Source organism: Eurosta solidaginis, chromosome 4 (genome assembly GCF_040869045.1).
Source record: "Eurosta solidaginis isolate ZX-2024a chromosome 4, ASM4086904v1, whole genome shotgun sequence".
NCBI lineage: Eukaryota > Metazoa > Arthropoda > Insecta > Diptera > Tephritidae > Eurosta > Eurosta solidaginis.
The window spans coordinates 273,861,946-273,881,146 of record NC_090322.1 but is presented as its reverse complement, the minus strand read 5'-3'; the positions used below and the strand labels follow the sequence as shown (position 1 = coordinate 273,881,146).

Here is a 19,201-nt window from a genome sequence, read left to right as displayed (position 1 = left end):
CCTAGCAGATACCGTTCGGAGTCGGCATAAAACAAGTAGGTCCTGTCCCGCCAATTTGTAGGAAAAATTAAAAGGAGCACTACCGAAATTGGAAGAGAGAGAGTCTGCCTAAAATCTCTTCGGAGGCTATCGCGCCGTACATTTACGAAATAGTCCCGAAGTAGATGCGAAATGACACCGCGGTTATCCGAACTAGTTCCCTTATCATTAAGAAAACATTTCCAATTTGATACGAAATGATACCAAAGTCATGCCGAAAGGATTTCAAACGAGTACAAGATTATTCCGAATAGATTCCCAACTAATGCGTTAAGGTGGACAACGTTCTTCCTCTTTTGAAAATAGCCGCAAACTCCTGAAGTAGTCGTCTCTTTATTTTCCAGAAATAGTCTTTCAAATGGTCTTAATCTTAAAGGTAGATGTGTATGTTTCCAACGTAATTGGTACTCACAAGTTTATATTACGGACATATTTCTCGCATATTCTTTAATATATTTTACATATTCACTTTGCACAGAAATCCGAGGTGATGATACTTAATACATTTTAAACAAAAAAAGAACCGATCGGTACCTACCTCTCAAGCTGTCGCATACTATTCCCAAAGTTTCAATACAGCTGGCATTTAGAATCTTACATGAATCTAAGCGTAAGCAAATCAGACTATCACCACGTTGTTGTATAAATCTGCGATTGAAAAATTATTTCAAAAACAAAATTTTATTGTACATGATTCAATCAAGCATATACATATATATGTGGATAAAACAAGTGTGTGTGTGACAAGTGTGATATCTTATCCGTCAACTGCCTGACAGAATGTTCAATATGGCTACTTTTTAGCGTTTTGACAGGGTGTTCAATATGGCGGCGCATAGGGCCGGCTATCTTCAGCGGCTGAGAAAGAAATACAGAATGAGACAGTGATAGTCAATTAAAAATCAGGTGATCCATAATATTTGTGACCCCTGGTCCACCTTTATGGCGATATCTAGAAAAGGTGTCCACCTATAGAACTAAGGCCCACTCCCTTTTAAAATACTCATTAACACCTTTCATTTGATACCCATATCGTCCAAAAAATCCCTGGTCCACCTGTATGGCGATATCTCGAAAAGCCGTCCGCCTATAGAACTAAGGCCCACTCCCTATTAAAATACTCATTAACACCTTTCATTTGATACCCATATCGTACAAACAAATTCTAGAGTCACCCCTGGTCCACCTTTATATCGATATTTCGAAAAGGCGTCCACCTATAAAACTAAGGCCCACTCCCTTTTAAAATACTCATTAACACCTTTCATTTGATACCCATATCGTACAAACAAATTCTAGAGTCACCCCTGGTCCACCTTTATATCGATATTTCGAAAAGGCGTCCACCCATAGAACTAAGGCACACTCCCTTTTAAAATACTCATTAACACATTTCATTTGATACCCATGTCGTACAAACAAATTCTAAGGTCACCCCTGGTCCACCTTTATGGCGATATCTCGAAAAGGTGTCCACCTATAGAACTAAGGCCCACTCCCTTTTAAAATACTCATTAGCACCTTTCATTTGATACCCATATCGTACAAACAACACATTCCAGGGTTACCCTAGGTTCATTTTCCTTTATTTTGTCTCCATAGCTCTCAACTGAGTATGTAATGTTCGGTTAGACCCGAACTTAGCCTTCCTTACTTGTTTTTATCTAACTTTCTTTAAGAAGCAACTGTTTTCAGTGCCATAATTTGTTAGAGTAAATTTGTATTTCAAATCCAAGTGCGTGAGCTTCGTACCTTTTTTTTGCAATTTTATAACAAACTTAGGCACTTTTAAATTAATAGAAATTATATATGGGGGCATATGGGAGTGGAATACAATTTTTTTTATATTCAAAGTGTAAATTTGTATCTGTGCCTATGAATCGGAGTAAAACCAATACAAAAGTGCTATAAGTGTAAAGGGGTTGAGCAGCTCTGTCCTTAATTTTACTTACTTTTTATAAAGATATTTTTTAAGTAAACGAAACATTTTGATATGGATATGTAAAATTTGAATTACAAAGTGTAATTTCGATTAAAAAGGTTCAGAGGAGAGGCGCTGTAATATTTGTATGTTAGTATGTATATAAAACGAACTTACTTCTTAAACTCAGTTGGAGAGATTGAATTAAACAAACCACACCATGATAGATCCAATTTTTTTAGTATAGTAGCTCGCTTGGCCAATGTGCACAATAAATCGCTGGATGTGATATGCCAGTATGGTTTTAAATTCAATTCACTATATAGCAGTGGATGTGTAGATACGTCATAGAAATACTTTGATACTTTTCCCACCAAGAAGAGCGATATTAAATCCAAATAACTGAATATTTTCAACATAATTTCAAACTGTAAAAAGCATAAAGAATAACAGTATTAAATTAGGCAGGGGTTTTCTAATGACTGCTCGATAATGGGACCAAATACCATCAGCAATGAAATTTGCTACTAGAAAAAGCAAAAATCGCTAAGATTTCTGTCCTTTTTTATTTTAGAGAAAACTAGATTTTGGCACCGATTAAACTAGGGTATCTGAATAGGAGATGAGATTGCCACGTCTATAGCACTATGGTACTGTCTATAGCACTATATCCGACCAGTATAGCCACTTTACTACAATTGTGGTAGATTTGCCACATTTTTGGCAAATTTCCCTTTCTACCTCATTACCTTCTCTTTTAAAAATCGGCCACAATTTTATTTGCCAACATGTTGATATCCGAAATTTCAATACGAATTTCATTATATTATTCTAGCCACAGTAAATTATTTTTAGGTTAAGCAAAATCCCACAGAAAATATATTTTGGCTCCTCGGTTGACACTTTGCCGTGTACAATAAAAATCATTCGACTTGATAGAAACAAAATATTCTTTTGAAAAATTCAACTACGATCTATCACAGTATTTTGCTAAAGTCTATCACCAAATTCTACGAAAGTTGTAGATTCGTCGAACATTTTTCTTAAAACTTCCACGGAATGTTTTCTGGGACTACCTTAGATGACCCAAGTAATTCAAGGGGTTTGTAGTGCAGCTCTTCCAAGGTGTTGCCAGCGCAATTTATAGCTTCTCCAACCCAATTGCCAATCCCTCCTATCCGTGGTGAATCCTGTTTCTATAGCAGGCGGGGCTCTGGTGACCCCAAGCTCCTCATGCAACTACGAGGTGGGGCGGGTTGGCCCAGAGGGTTCAATGTGGTCATACTAATCGTTCCAGAGATGGTCGGACTTGTACCTTAATGGTACATGTTACCGGAACGTACCGGATCTATATACGGCAAAGGACCATAACTCCCCAAAACCTTCGGCTACAATAACAACAACCTTAATGTCAGTTTCGACCGTGATTGAGACCGCACTTGTTAAAACACGATAGTTCTGAACTGGTGAATCAGATTAACAACATTTTTGAACTAGAAAGAACAATTTTCCATTAGACCTATTATTGATCATTGGTTTATTAAAAGGATCGGCAGTTTCAAATTACCACATGAGTGAATATAGTTTTAGATCTATAATCGTATAACACTACACAGTCCCTAATGAAAAAATATTTCTCTCTAGTGTACCCGAGGGAGTTCCCAGCTTTGTTCAGCCCTTTCAGCAGGCCAGATTGTATATTATAAAGGTCAATAAATGTTGAATCGTTTTGTTTCAGATAGGGGGATAATCGTTCTCGTTCGAAAATCGACACTGATGATGTCTCCGAACCAGGTTCGACAGGGGATAACAGAAAATATACGTCATTAAATATTATTAAATCAAAATATTTCAAAGCATACCGGCATGTCCTTCAGCCCAATATGACTTATACGAGATTCGGAAACTTGGTCGTACATCGCAATTTCAGAATTTTGGGAAACAACATTAATGAATTTATTCAAATCATTTGTGAAGAATTCTCTTAAATGATTATGATAATTTCCTCGGATATTTGGCCGAAATTGTATCCTTTGCAATTTTCGTAAAATGGAACCTGTAAATATCGAAAACATTTCAGAAATGATGAATTTCATATCAAATCCAATATGCGTTGAATCCGACCCCCTCAGAATTTGATGAAATTTTGCATGGGGTTACATCTTACCCACCCAAACACAACCTCATTTTTGGAAATTGCATTTTCGAAAAATTGTGGGCGTGGCAAGGTATCGAAATATCCGAAAATATTAGAAAAATGACGATAATAGGTACTTTTAAAGTGTGATTACTACGGAATGGCTTTACCGATTTCAAAGATCTGCATACCATTAAATAAAATTTAAAACTGAAAAAACACTTCAAAGATCAAGCGATTTTGAAAAATAAAATTTTATTTTAGAAAGGTCTATTTAATATATATAACATATCTGAAAACTAAAATGGGTTTTTTTTTTTTTTAATTTATTTAAGGAAATGCATCTCTTGGTTACTTTCTGATATTTTGATATCACGCGTAAACTAATCAACCGATTTCAAAAATTTGTATACCGTTAGAAAGGTATTAAAATCACCTTTTGAAAAAATACACTGTAAAAAATTTTTATTCCAGTGGGGTGCACCCCAGCTAACATCCAAACAACGGCTCGAATACTTCACGTACAAGGAAAAGGTCGGCGGCTCAATGTACTTGAGAACATGGAGATATACAAGTTAAAAACATTTGACGGCAGGATAGTAAACGAACAAACCAACACTATCTCTGACGAAATATTTGAACCCTTAAAACTAGTTTACAAAAAACAGCACAAGCCAGAAGGTACAGCAACCAAACACGTAACAATGAACAAGCAAAAACGAAAAATTTACCAAACGGCAAAAATCACCGATTTCTACCTACCTCAACCTACCACTTAGCTAACAAGCGGTATGTCTAGATACCTACAAAAACAACCCTTGGAAAAGGTAACAATTCGGACGTATCAATACCGCGCACACACACACGCATATTAACGTTACCTACCACGGACACATAGATTGACATTACCTGCCACAGCACCCATGGGCTATAAAAAACAACACAACAGATAGACACAGACCAGAACGAAACTAGGCATTGATATGGAATCAACTAATAAATACACATGTGTGCAGCTATCAAGAAAATGTTCCTCTCAACTTCGAAACATTAGCTTAAACGAAGCAGCGCTGATATCTGAGCATTTTCCAGCAGTCTCCGACATTCATCGTTGCCGTATTTGCGAAAGTTGTCGCTTTAAACTTAAGGATGCTATCAAGATTGCTGATAATCAGCGTTCTACTGAAACGGAAAGTGAAGAGGCACAAGAAATCTTGACTAGCGGTGAATTGTATCAAGAATATAAGGAAGTTCCAACATGCAGCAGCTATAATAAATCACTCGAACGCAACGAACTCGTCGACAATATAAATAAGCATGTTATTCCTCATCTTGGAAGCCATCCATCGCCAATGAAGCGAAAATATTTAGAAAGGGATTCATACTGCAAAAAAAAAACACAGCAAATTGCGCAAAGTATTTCGGATTCACTTGGAGGTGGTTCACTGTCAACTTTATCAGAAGACCTAAAGAAGATCAAAGCTTACTACGAACAAATTTTGGAGAACATGAAATATCAAATCGAAAACTGCTCAAATAATTTGGATAAGCAAAAAATATTATCTCTATTACGAAACACCATGACATCTAAGGAAATTAAAGACATTTTTGGGCATGATTTATCTTACGAATTGATAAAAATTAGCAAAGATATACAAAAAAATAAAACAGAGTTTTCGGACGTCAAACGCTCTAGCATGGACAGGCGTAGTTTACCTGAACAAACTTTAAACACAGTAAAATTGTTTTATGAAGATGATGAAATCAGCCGAATCATGCCTGGGTCACAGGACTCAATTGTAGTAAGACAAGGAAACATACGCGAGAAAGTTCAAAAAAGACTAATGCTGTCATCGCTTCGTGAAACTTACTATGAATTTAGAAAAATATATCCTTCACTTCAATTAGGATTTACAAAATTTACCATGTTGCGACCAGAGAATTGTATCAAACTTGGGGTTGGAAACCAGCAAAATGTTTGTGTGTGCACATTGCATCAGAATGTAAAACTGATGTTCGAAAAATCCGGTTTGAAATCGATGGAAGGTCAACATAATTTCAGAAGCTATAAAGATGTTATTAAATTCGTTGTCTGTAATGGTAATATAGAAAACAGCGAGTGTTGCGTATCAATGTGTGGTCGGTGCTACGATAATTTAACGAACCTTAGAACGATGATGTTGGAATATTACGAAAAAAATTCGATTCAAGAAGTCATTTACAAAAAATGGAACACAACACTCAGATGTAATCTCGAAACCATTTCCTCTACTACAAACACATTTGTTGACGATTTTGTACAACACATCAATAAGCTGGTGTCACATCATTTCACAGCTAAGCGCCAGTCCCGCTTCGTAAGTGAACGAAAAATGACACCGCTGCCAGGAGAACTGCTAATTCAAATGGATTTCGCTGAAAACTATGCGTTTGTTATACAAGATGTCATTCAAGGATATCATTGGAATAATAATCAAGCCACCATACATCCGTTCGTTATTTATTACAAAGATAACGATAATTTAATTCATAGAACCTTTGCCATAATATCCGATTGTAATATCCATGATAGCATAGCAGTTCATCTATATATTTCAAAAATGATTAATTTTGTTAAGACTAATATAAGCAATTCAATTACGAAAATTATCTACGTGTCAGATGGTGCAGGAGCACAGTAGAAAAACAAATACAACTAAATTAATTTATGTCATCATAAAATTGATTTCGAAATATTCGCTGAGTGGCACTTTTACGCAACTAGCCATAGAAAATCTGCATGTGATGGTATAGGTGGGACATTAAAAAGAGGCGCTCGGAATTATAGCATGGCAAATAAAAATCAAATTCAAACGGCGAAGGACCTTTATCATTGGGCTTCACAAACGTATAACACCTCCATAGAAGTTGCTTACGCAGACGCTGATGAATACAACAAAACAAAAGAAGAGCTACTTTCAAGATACAAAAATGCCAAAACTATTACGGGAACTCAAAGCTTCCATTCTTTTGTACCTTTACAAATATTCCGAAAGTCAGCAGTATGAGCTGCGCAAAGTTGTATATTAAATCTAAATAAATAAAAATAAAAAATTAACTTTATTAAGTGTATGTCTATTTATTGTGCGTGTCTGAAAAATTTGATAATACGATTCTTGTTCGAATCTATTAGAATACTTAGTCATAGTATCTGTATCTGTATAACTTCCAAAGTATAGCTAGGTACCTTTTTTGTCACACAATAATAGCAAAATAAAAAAAAGTTAACAAGAGATGGTTTTACTTATAAATTTTTTTAAAAGAAAAAAAACACCATTCTAGCTTTTATATTAAATCGACCTTTCTAAAAAAATTTTTTTTAAATCGCTTGGTCTTTGAAGTGTTTTCCCAGTTTGAAAAAAAAAAATGTAGAAAAAAATTAAAATTTTTTTTTTCTTTCAGTGTAATATAGAATCTTTACAGTATATGTTTTCAAAGGTGATTTTAATACCTTTCTAACGGTATAAAAATTTTTCAAATTGGTTGATTAATTTAAGCGTGATATCCAAATATGGGAAAGTAACCAAGAGATGCATTTACTTAAATAAATTAAAAAAAAAAAAAAAACCATTTTAGTTTTCAGATATGTTATATATATTAAATAGACCTTTCTAAAATAAAATTTTATTTTTCAAAATCGCTTGATATTTGAAGTGTTTTTTCAGTTTTAAATTTTATTTAAAAAAAATTTTTTTTTCAGTGTACTAAAAAATTTTTACAGTGTATTTTTTGAAAGCTTATTTCAATACCTTTCTAATGGTATGCAGATCTTTGAAATCGGTAAAGCCATTCCGTAGTAATCACACTTTAAAAGTACCTATTATCGTCATTTTTCTAACATTTTCGGATATTTCGATACCTTGCCACGCCCACAATTTTTCGAAAATGCAATTTCTAAAAATGAGGTTGTGTTTGGGTGGGTAAGATGTAACCCCATGCAAAATTTCATCAAATTCTGAGGGTGTCGGGTTCAAAATGTACGTTTTTTTCAGCCTTTGATATGAAATTCATCAAATGCAAAATTCTTTGGATATACATACATGTACATATGTAAGTATGTGAAAACATGGTCGTAGTGCAACTTTTGTATGAAATTTTCGTATGTATGTACATATGACACACCCTTATACGTAGATCTAAAACAAACTCTTTATAAAATATAATGTTTTTTATTCCATCGAATTCAATAGCTTGCTCACTATCGCGCCATACACTTTTTTCATAATAGCCGATTTTTACATTTTAGCAGCCTGATTTCGTCTTTTAAACAACTGACGAAAAGGAAACTCAAATTCTCCTCTACCTGTTATTTTTGACTTTCCTGTAATCCCTCCTATCGTATACGACTGCCGGTAGAACAACGTTCTGGACCATAGCTTTTCAATAATAATACAGCGAGAAGCCAAAAGCAGCTGCTTTTTTATTCGAACTACCAAATATCATCGAATTCAAAAATTTCATATAATGTTGTAAAGGTACATACACTCTGGAAGCAGAATAGAAATAATAGAATAAGCGAAAGTTTTTCGGGAACGGAATGATAAAGTAAACACAGAACTTGATTGCGGGATAAACTTTTTGCCAAATAACAGTTCTTTGTTTTGAAATATTACAAATATTGCAACGCCATCGATACTAAAGGCATGTAGTCGTACATGTTATTCTTCTTATATACCTTGTGAGTGAGGTAGTATGAAAAGGACGCGTTCCGAGTATTCCGAATTAATAAGTAAACGCAAAAATAGATTTATCCGGAATGACTCCATGAAAATTTAAACAGAACAGAGCGTTCCGAAGTTCCAGATGGAATAAGTAAATGCACCCAATAATTCCGGAATGTATGGGGTATGATAAGAAAGAGGCTTGTGGATTGTTTTGTTGGTTCTAGCACGTGTTGAACAAAACTAGAGCAAGCTTTGATAAAAACGGAGAAACTTTGTAGCGTATATGGATTGGGTTATTATGTAGACGTTTCCTAGACGTTGTTTAGATCTATGTGGGGGTGCGACATATGCAACCATATTTTGTTATCAGGCGTTGAGAGAAATATACTTCTAGGCATATGTATGTATAACAGTTATGTACAACTACAAATATAAACTATGCATGTACGTACATTTGCGTTGACGCTCATAACAATCGAATAGGCGTTGCGCGCTATCAACATTCACTTTTCTTCCTCCTAATAGTACAGCATCTATTTCCGCAAAATAACTCAAATACGAATGATTGAATTCCAGTCTTATAATTCTTAAATAAAAATTTAATATAAAGACTTAATTAAATTTAAAATTATTTAGTTTTTATTTACCTGGTAGGTAAGTTTATCTTTTTTAACTCCGGACTAAAGCGACGGGCTTTATTGAAAATGTGTTGTGGTGGTTTGTGTATTTGATCAGACTCCCATAAACAAATCCACGTCTTCGTAATGGTGTATGCCCAAATGCGTACTAAAGCTCCTGGGTTAAAAGTTTCAAAAACTGCTATTTCTTCTGGAAGAACATATTCCTCGAAATATACCACTGTTGAAGTAAAAGATCTACGTTATTTTAAAATAAATGATGTTAACATAGTAGCTGATATTTTAGCGAAGAGCGTACATCGACAATGGGTTTCCGGTCATAAGGATATAGATGGTAATTTTCCTATGCTCAACACTACCCTGCATGGTTGACAACTATATTCAGTCGATAATGCGCCGACCCTCATCACATCAACAGCTCTCGCTGTGTCTATCGCGCTTCATTTTTGTCTATTGATTTTTTTCCGTCGGCTGCCGTGGTGTGGTGGCAGCGTGCTCCGCCATCCACACCGCAGACCCTGGGTTCTCGCCCCGGGCAAAGCAACGTCAAAAATTTAGAAATAAGTTTTTTCAATTAGAAAAAAGTATTTCTAAGCGAGGTCGCCCCTCGGCAGTGATTTCTGCCATGAAAAGCTTCTCAGTCAAAACTCATCTGCCTTGCACATGTCGTTCTTAGTCGGCGTGAAACATCCCGCCAATTTGTAGGAATAAATTAAAGGAGCACGGCGGAAATTGGAAGAGATGCTTTTACGCCCCAGGTTTTCAAAAAGCCAGTATATCCTTCCTTCTGTGGATCTTTGTGGGTTTATCTCCCGGTTATTGCGCGATTGTGTTCACTATAAGTTCGGGATAGCTTCGGAAATGTTTCAAGATTACTTTCTGAGCTGTCTCGGAACTGTTTTCAAGATCATGGTGGTGATATACACAATAATTTTATGTTGCAATTGTTTCAATAAGTCTCTTTGTAAAAATGTTGCGATCAAATATTAAGTTGAATCCAAAAGCGTTTTCGAATTCCATTAATTCCAAACAATCAACATCACATATTCCGGCAGGGATGCCTTACAATGACTTAATATCCAATTCTCCAGAAGAGGCAGCTGACTTGTTTGCTGGTTTCTTCAAGTCAAATGCTGTTGATTTTTCTGAAGATAATCAATTTAATTTGTCAACTTCATTCGATTTTGGTTCCCTGGCGACTTCTGAGGCAGACATTTTTATAGCTATAACACTACACGACAAAAAAAAATCTCCAAAAATAAAATAGGCCTTTCCTAAAGTAAAATTTTCTCCTAATTCCGAACATGACTTCCATTTTCCTGTGGCAGATCTAGTTTCTGAGATATCGGCGAAAATATGAAAATTCCCATTTTTGCAGAACACTACTTCATATAGGTAGGGCAAAAATTTGTAGTTTTCCTTTTTTCGTTTTAAACTGTTGAATTATACATTATACTAATTCCCATAAACATGTTTTGCCTTCACCTCCTTTCAGCATCTTCAGTAGTTTGGCCACTATCCCAAAAAACGTTGAAACAATTTTGAGAAAAAAAAGAAATTTTTACAAAATTTCAGATTTAACCACTTTAACATCGGAAAGATTCTATGGACGAAAAAAAGTTAGCACTCCTATGTTGTAGGTAATTTAACTACGAAAAATTTAAGCTTACCAGTACAACAATCGGACGTGCCGTTGAGACTATAGCCCCGTTAACTTGCAAGCGTCTATCCTACAATTTTTTATAGAGACAATTTTTATTCAAACTACCTTATTTTTTATAACGTTTTATTATAGACATATGTTTGCACGTTAAACTGTATTCAATTGAGTAATATGAGTATAAATCAGCAATTCAGTAAAAAACAACAACGACAACAACATTAAATACATACATATCTACATCTAAAAAAAGTCAAATTGAGCGATTTTACCGTGGTGGTCAATAGTGATGGACGTGGGCACTTTTAACTACCCGTTTATAATTTTCTGGGCTTGTCTCCCGTATTATTGTCCAGCAATAATCTCCCATCATTTCTTCATTCCAAAAACCTTGGTGACGCTTTTCAAAAATCATGAGTTCTTGGTGAAACCTTTCACCCTGTTCATCACTTTCAGCACCTAGGTTTGCGGGAAAATTATCCAAATATGAATGCAAAAAATGCATTTTGAGGGACATGTTGCATTTCATAGCACTGTAGTTTTTCAACAAGGCTTTGACCATCACTCTATAGTTGGGATCTTTGTTGTTGCCAAGAAATCCACTAACGACTTGCTCAAAGCTGTCCCAAGCCGCTGCTTCTACTGATGATAAATGATTCGCAAAATTTTCGTCTTTCAGCAACTTTCTCATTTGCGGACCAACAAATATACCTTCTTTTAATTTGGCTTGAGTTATTTTAGGGAAAAATTTCGTTAGGTACTGGAAGGATGGCGCGTCCTTATTTGAAGCCTTTACAAAATTTTTCATTAATCCTAATTTGATATGAAGTACTCGCACAATAACTCGTTCGGGATTTACTAAAGGCGGGGTTGCGATATTGAAGGCACCTGGTTCGTACTCAGCTCTTGGTGGCAGTTTTCCTGAATATAATGGGTTTCTCTAGCACGGCTGTCCCAAAGCCAGAAATATTTAGTGAAACCTCCTTAAAGTCCGAGAATTATAGATACAACCTGGGATGTATTTCATATACTATTTATTTTAAATTGTACCACCGAAACTGCTTACCTTTAAGTCCGCACAAATTTTCAAATTAAATTGTTTATATTGAATGAGCTCAAGTAAATTGGATATGCTTAAATAAGTTTCTTTAGTATTCTCAGAATGTGCCACTGGTATTGACGGTAACAAATTTCCTTTATGGAGTAATGCTGCTTTTTAAACTATGCTTTGAACTGTCTATAAACAAGCGCCAATCATCCACTTTATTTTCTAATTTTAGTGCTTCAAATAAACCTTGAAAATCATTGCAGTAGCAAATATTTTCACTTTTAGTAAAAAATTAAATTTGGAAGTACTTGTCGAAGGGCCCAGGCTGCCCCATTGCTGCAAACGAGATCCTAGAACTTCGCTATCAAATTTCGATAATTTCAAATCTCTGTCCAAGTCATTAAGTTCGGCTTGTGAGACTCGATGTGGGACCTCTCCTTCTTTTTCACTGTCTAAATTATCTGCTTCGGAGTCACTTTCGCTTGAGGCTTCAAAACTTATAGGCGGCCTAGGTATGGGTAAGGTATGGTCATGTAGTTTTGGTTTTTTAGCTGATGCCACATTTGAATAACTTATTAATTTCCTCTTTTTTCTCGTTTTACCTTTAAGGTCTATCCCGCAAAAATAGCACTGGTCGTGGTTAAAGGGTTCAGTCCACATCATTGGAACACCAAACTTTATGTTATGACCTTTACCCGATACCCATCTCATTAAAGTTTATCTACAGGAGGCGCAAATAAAATGAGGTGTCCAAGATTTATCGAGATTTTTTACATGGAAACCGAAATAATGAAAGTATCTATCTTTGACAGAATTAGTTATTTTCCGAGCTGAGTTTCCGAAAATATAATGCCCGCAAATAAAGCTAAATCATCCGGATTATTTTTATACTCAGCTGAGCAGAGCTCACAGAGTATATTAACTTTGTTCGTATAACGGTAATCCGTAACGGCATAAACTAATCGAGATAGATATAGACTTCTATATATCAAAATGATCTGGGCGAAAAAAGAAATTCATTTAGCCATGTCCGTCCGTCCGTCCGTCCATCCGTAAACATGAAATTTGGTATGTAGGTACCTGGGCGTTCATCTCAGATCGCTATTTAAAATGAACGAAATCGAAAATTTCGAAAAACCAAAAAAGTGTGATAATTCATTACCAAAGACGGATAAAGCGATGAAAATTGGTAGGTGCGTTGAACTTATGACGCAAAATAGAAAATTAGTAAAATTTTGGATAACGGGCGTGGCACCGCCCACTTTTAAAAGAACGTAATTTAAAAGTTTTGCAAGCTGTAATTTGGCAGTCGTTGAAGATATCATGATGAAATTTGGCAGGCAGGTTACTCATAATACATACTATATGTGTGCTAAATAAAAATTAGCAAAATCGGATGATGAACACACCCACTTTAAAAAAAAAATGTTTAAAGTCAAATTTTAACAAAAAATGTAATATCTTTACAGTATATAAGTAAATTGAGTTGAATGTTAACATAATTTACTTATATAAATAAAAAAATAAATGTAAGGCGCGATAACCTCCGAAGAGATCTAAGGCCGCGCTTCTCTTCCAATTTGCGTCGTGCTCCTCTTGATTTTCTACATGTTTTATGCCGACTCCGAACGGCATCTGCAAGGCAGATGAGTTTTCACTGAGAGCTTTTCATGGCAGAAATACACTCGGAGCGCTTGCCAGTCACTGCCGAGGGGCGACCCCGCTTAGAAAAATTTTCTTCTAATTGAAAAACCTTATTTCTAAAATTTTGATGTTGCTTTGCCCGGGAGTTGAACCCAGGGCATACGGTGTGATAGGCGGAGCACGCTACCATCACACCACGGTGGCCGTCGTATTACATGTATAAATAATTTAGCGGTACCCGACAGATGAGGTTCTGGGTCACCCTGGTCCACATATTGGTCGATATCTCGAAAACGCCTTCACATATACATATACCCTTTCATTTGATATCCATATCGTACAACACACATTCTAGAGTAACCCCTGGTCCACCTATATGGCGATGTCCCGAAATGGCGTCCACCTATAGAACTATGGCCCACTCCCTTTTAAAATTCTTTTTAATACCTTCCATTTGAAACCCATGCCATACAAACACATTCCAGGGTTACCCTAGGTTTATTTTGCTAAATGCTGATTTTCCCTTATTTTGTCTCCAAAGCTCTCAGCTGAGTATGTTATGTTCGGTTACACCCAAACTTAGCCTTCCTTACTTGTTACATTTAAAATCTCTTTTGCAACACATAAATTTGCACTACAATTTGCAAAACAAAATTTACAACAAACAGTAGTGACAATTAAATACTTGATGTCTTTTTAAAGTTATTAGACCCTAAGGTAGAGTGACCAAATGAAATGTCTCGCCAATTTTATCAAAGTAATACTAAAATTTTAGGATAGACGCTTGCAAGTTAACGGGGCTATAGCCTCAACGGCACGTCCGATTGTTGTACTGGTATGCTTAAAATTTTCGTAGTTAAATTATCTACAACATATGAGGGCTAACTTTTTTTTGTCCATAGAATTTTTCCGATTTTAAAGTGGTTAAATCTGAAATTTTGTAAAAAATTTATTTTCTTTCTCAAATTTTTTTCAACGTTTTTTTGGCATAGCGGCCAAACTACTGAAGATACTGAAAAGAGGTGAAGGCAAGAAATGTTTATGGGAATTAGTATAATGTATAATTCAACAGTTTAAAACGAAAAAATGAAAAATACAAATTTTTGCCGTACCTATATGAAGTAGTGTTCTGCAAAAATGGGAATTTTCATATTTTCGATATCTCCGATATCTCTGAAACTAGATCTGCCACAGGAAAATGGAAGTCATATTCGGAATCAGGAGAAAATTTAACATTAGGAAAGGCCTATTTTATTCTTGGAGACTAAAGTTGATAAAAATTTGTTGAGTAGTGTAATTGATCTAAAAAAACTCCAGGCGTGTTGATGGTCATAGACTGTCCGCATTCTTACTTAAGCAATGCAAATATTCGATTTGCGAGGCTTTAGGATTATTATTTAATCTCTTACTGAAATTGTGCATATTTTTACTTGATTGAAATGTGACATTTGACTTTTCGAGCTATCGCCCAATTTCCAAGCTATCGAATTTTACTGAACTATTTGAGAGTATTATAAAAAGAAAATCGCGTATCCCTTCAAACCTTTTGTTTCTCTTTCGCTTTATGGTGTTGTACCTGGTCGGTCAGCTTTTACTAACCTCTTGGTTGGAATTTTCGAATTGTTGCACTTCGTGCTTCATAAATACACAAATATAGCAAAAGCCCTTTCTCTTAACTGTGTGCTCATAATCAGTTACTAGGATTGGATCTTATCTTGCTAACAGCGTTAACTTTGTTGTTATTGACAATGCGATATCACCTCCTTACATTTTCACTTTGAAGGTACCTAAAGGTAGTATATATTTAAAAGCCGAGGTTAGGGCAACCCAAAATATGCAAAAAACATACTGATTTCAAATTTACTGATTTAATTTTTGCTTAAAAATACGCATTTAAGGTCCTTAAAGCAGTAAAATATGCTTTTATATTCCAAAAGCACTCGGTGGATGAAAATAAATCATGCTATTGGAAATCACTACAACTTTCGTAAATGGCGCACATAATGTAAGTACCGCTTGCAACGTGTCCCCACATGACACCATTTAATTGCAATGTGGAACGAACGCCACCAACACCCCTCTGACTCTGTTCCATCCCCGTTGAAATTGCGAGTGCTCGCACGTATTGGATGGGACGAGCTAATACACAAACAACATAAATTTAATATGTATTTCTATTTTTCATACACTTTCAACCTTTTCCTATACCTTCCTTTGCTTTTTAACCATATCTTTACCTTAATACACAATGGCCAGTCCACAAGAAAGGGGATGCTGCAAACTGCGCCAACTATCGCGGAATCAGCCTTCTTAATATTGCACATAAGGTCCTGTTAAGTGTATTTTGCGAAAGATTGAAGCCCACCGTGAATTGGCTGATTGGACCTTATCAGTGCGGCTTCAAACCTAGTAAATCTACCATCGATCAGATTTCCACAATACGCCAAATCTTGGAAAAAAATCCGCGATAAAAAGAATCGACACACGTCACCTCTTCGTCGATTTTAAAGCCGTATTCGATAGCACGAACTTGATTTCCCGTCAAAACTGATACGGCTGTGCAAAATGACGTTGAGCAACACCACCAATCTTGCGGTTTCTCTGATTTGATGCTGAAGAAAATTATACTAGCTGCAGAACTTAACCGCTCTGGAAAAATATTCTATACAAGCGTGAAATTGCTGGCATATGCTGTTGACATTTGTATCATCGGCCTGAACACCCGCGTCGTTAGTTCTGCTTACTCCAAACGGGAAAGGGAAGCGGTAAAGATGGCTTTGATGGTGAAGGAGTACAAAACGAAGTACCTGCTGTCATAGAGCAAAGAGTCAGCGCATATGGGCCTTGGCAGCCATAATTTCGAAATAGTAAAAGACTTCGTTTATTTGGGAGCCAGCATTAGCACTAACAAGAACTCTAAAATCCAGCGAAAAATCACTCTTGCCAATATATGCTACTTTGGACTAGGTAGGCAATTGAAAATTAAAGTCCTCTCTCGGCAAACGAAAATCATGAATGCTTAGAATATACCCGAGGCAGGTATATCGGTCGTAAGAGGCGACTAAAATACCAAATTGATTCAAGGGCTTGTGTAGCGCAACCCTCTCAAGGTGTTGCCAACGCAATATATAGCTTCTCCGACCCAATCGTCAACCTCACCTACCCGTGGCGAATCCTGTTTCATTAACAGCCGAAGCTCTGGCGACCCCGAACTCCTGATAGACCTAGGGGATGGGAGGGCCTAAAAGGTTGCATGTGGTCTCACCAAATCGTTCTCGAGATGGTCGGGCTAGGACCTTTATGGTGCTTTTTACCGGAATGTACCGGATCTGCATCCGGCAAAGGACCATCAACATCGATAACAAGTTTTTCGAAAGATTTATGGACCCCTTTTTATGCATTCATTTGTGCAAGTATCACTCACATATACACGCGCATGGGCTATGAGAGAAGCTATAAAATCGTGCATCTGTAGTTATAGCTGAGAAATTTATAGCTGGTAACTAACTAGTAAATTCTGGAAATAGACACGACAGTCAGTTTGATTTAAGCACGCTATCTGTCGAGCAATAGAAGTGTTATTTTGAAAGTAATCTAATAAAGACCATTTTGCATTATCGAATATTGGAGTTATTTATTCAACAGTTTACTGATTCGAACGTTAGCAGAAGGTTGCAAATAAGCGGAATTGCAGTATATTCGTTACAATATATAAAGTATAGCTCAAACATCACATTTTTTGTGAATTCTAAGTATATTTTATTATCATTATCATTATTATTATTATTGTTATTATTATTTTTTTTGTGACGTGGAAGGAGGAAATGCTTTATGCACTAACCGGGTTGTTAAGCCTCGCTGCTACCCTCTGTAGCAGCGAGCCTCTCCGTGTGTAGGACTCCCTTTCTTGTTCTTCATGGGCTATCCACTAAAACCTAACCTCCCATGGCCCGCTAATTTTCCGCATCTGGGACCGCGTTTAGCATAACTTCGGGTACGGAAGCGCGCTAAGTGAGCTCTTTGGCTACTCTCACCTTATTGGGCTAAGCAACCATCTTGCCGTTTAGCGTTTACTTTATTATTATTATCATTATTATTACTATTATTATTATTATTATTATTATCATTATTATGATATTATTATTATTATTATAATTTTTTTTTTTTTTTTTTTTTTTTTTTTTTTGTTACGTGGAAGGAGGAAATGCTTTATGCACTAACCGGGTTGTTAAGCCTCGGTGCTACTCTCTGTAGCAGCAAGCCTCTCCGAGTGTAGGACTCCCTTTCTTGGGCTACCCACTAAAACCTAACCTCCCACGGCCCGCGCATTTTCCGCACCTGGGACCGCGTTTAGCATAACTTCGGGTACGGAAGCGCGCTACGTGAGCTCTTTGGCTACTCTCACGTTATTAGGCTAAGCAACCATCTTGCCGTTTAGCGAGGAGAATATTCCTTGCATATCTGCTGACCATGTCCCATCTGTCATTTCCACCTATAGAACTATGGCCCACTCCCTTTTAAAATTCTTTTTAATACCTTCCATTTGAAACCCATGCCATACAAACACATTCCAGGGTTACCCTAGGTTTATTTTGCTAAATGCTGATTTTCCCTTATTTTGTCTCCAAAGCTCTCAGCTGAGTATGTTATGTTCGGTTACACCCAAACTTAGCCTTCCTTACTTGTTACATTTAAAATCTCTTTTGCAACACATAAATTTGCACTACAATTTGCAAAACAAAATTTACAACAAACAGTAGTGACAATTAAATACTTGATGTCTTTTTAAAGTTATTAGACCCTAAGGTAGAGTGACCAAATGAAATGTCTCGCCAATTTTATCAAAGTAATACTAAAATTTTAGGATAGACGCTTGCAAGTTAACGGGGCTATAGCCTCAACGGCACGTCCGATTGTTGTACTGGTATGCTTAAAATTTTCGTAGTTAAATTATCTACAACATATGAGGGCTAACTTTTTTTTGTCCATAGAATTTTTCCGATTTTAAAGTGGTTAAATCTGAAATTTTGTAAAAAATTTATTTTCTTTCTCAAATTTTTTTCAACGTTTTTTTGGCATAGCGGCCAAACTACTGAAGATACTGAAAAGAGGTGAAGGCAAGAAATGTTTATGGGAATTAGTATAATGTATAATTCAACAGTTTAAAACGAAAAAATGAAAAATACAAATTTTTGCCGTACCTATATGAAGTAGTGTTCTGCAAAAATGGGAATTTTCATATTTTCGATATCTCCGATATCTCTGAAACTAGATCTGCCACAGGAAAATGGAAGTCATATTCGGAATCAGGAGAAAATTTAACATTAGGAAAGGCCTATTTTATTCTTGGAGACTAAAGTTGATAAAAATTTGTTGAGTAGTGTAATTGATCTAAAAAAACTCCAGGCGTG

At 36.0% G+C, this 19,201-nt stretch overlaps 1 protein-coding gene across 2 annotated transcripts in view; it reads right to left on the bottom strand.

Annotated features, from left to right (window-relative positions):
* The window catches only part of Fbxl4 (F box and leucine-rich-repeat gene 4), a 99,223-nt gene that overhangs the window by 42,297 nt on the left and 37,725 nt on the right, over positions 1 to 19,201 (bottom strand). For both annotated transcript variants that reach the window (XM_067786252.1, XM_067786251.1), the window contains 5 exons: positions 9,448 to 9,658; positions 9,253 to 9,386; positions 3,823 to 4,016; positions 2,138 to 2,388; positions 578 to 687 (listed from right to left, as the gene is read on the bottom strand). In XM_067786252.1, coding sequence (XP_067642353.1) covers positions 578 to 687; positions 2,138 to 2,388; positions 3,823 to 4,016; positions 9,253 to 9,386; positions 9,448 to 9,658 — 900 coding nt within the window. The remainder of the gene's footprint in view (positions 1 to 577; positions 688 to 2,137; positions 2,389 to 3,822; positions 4,017 to 9,252; positions 9,387 to 9,447; positions 9,659 to 19,201) is intronic.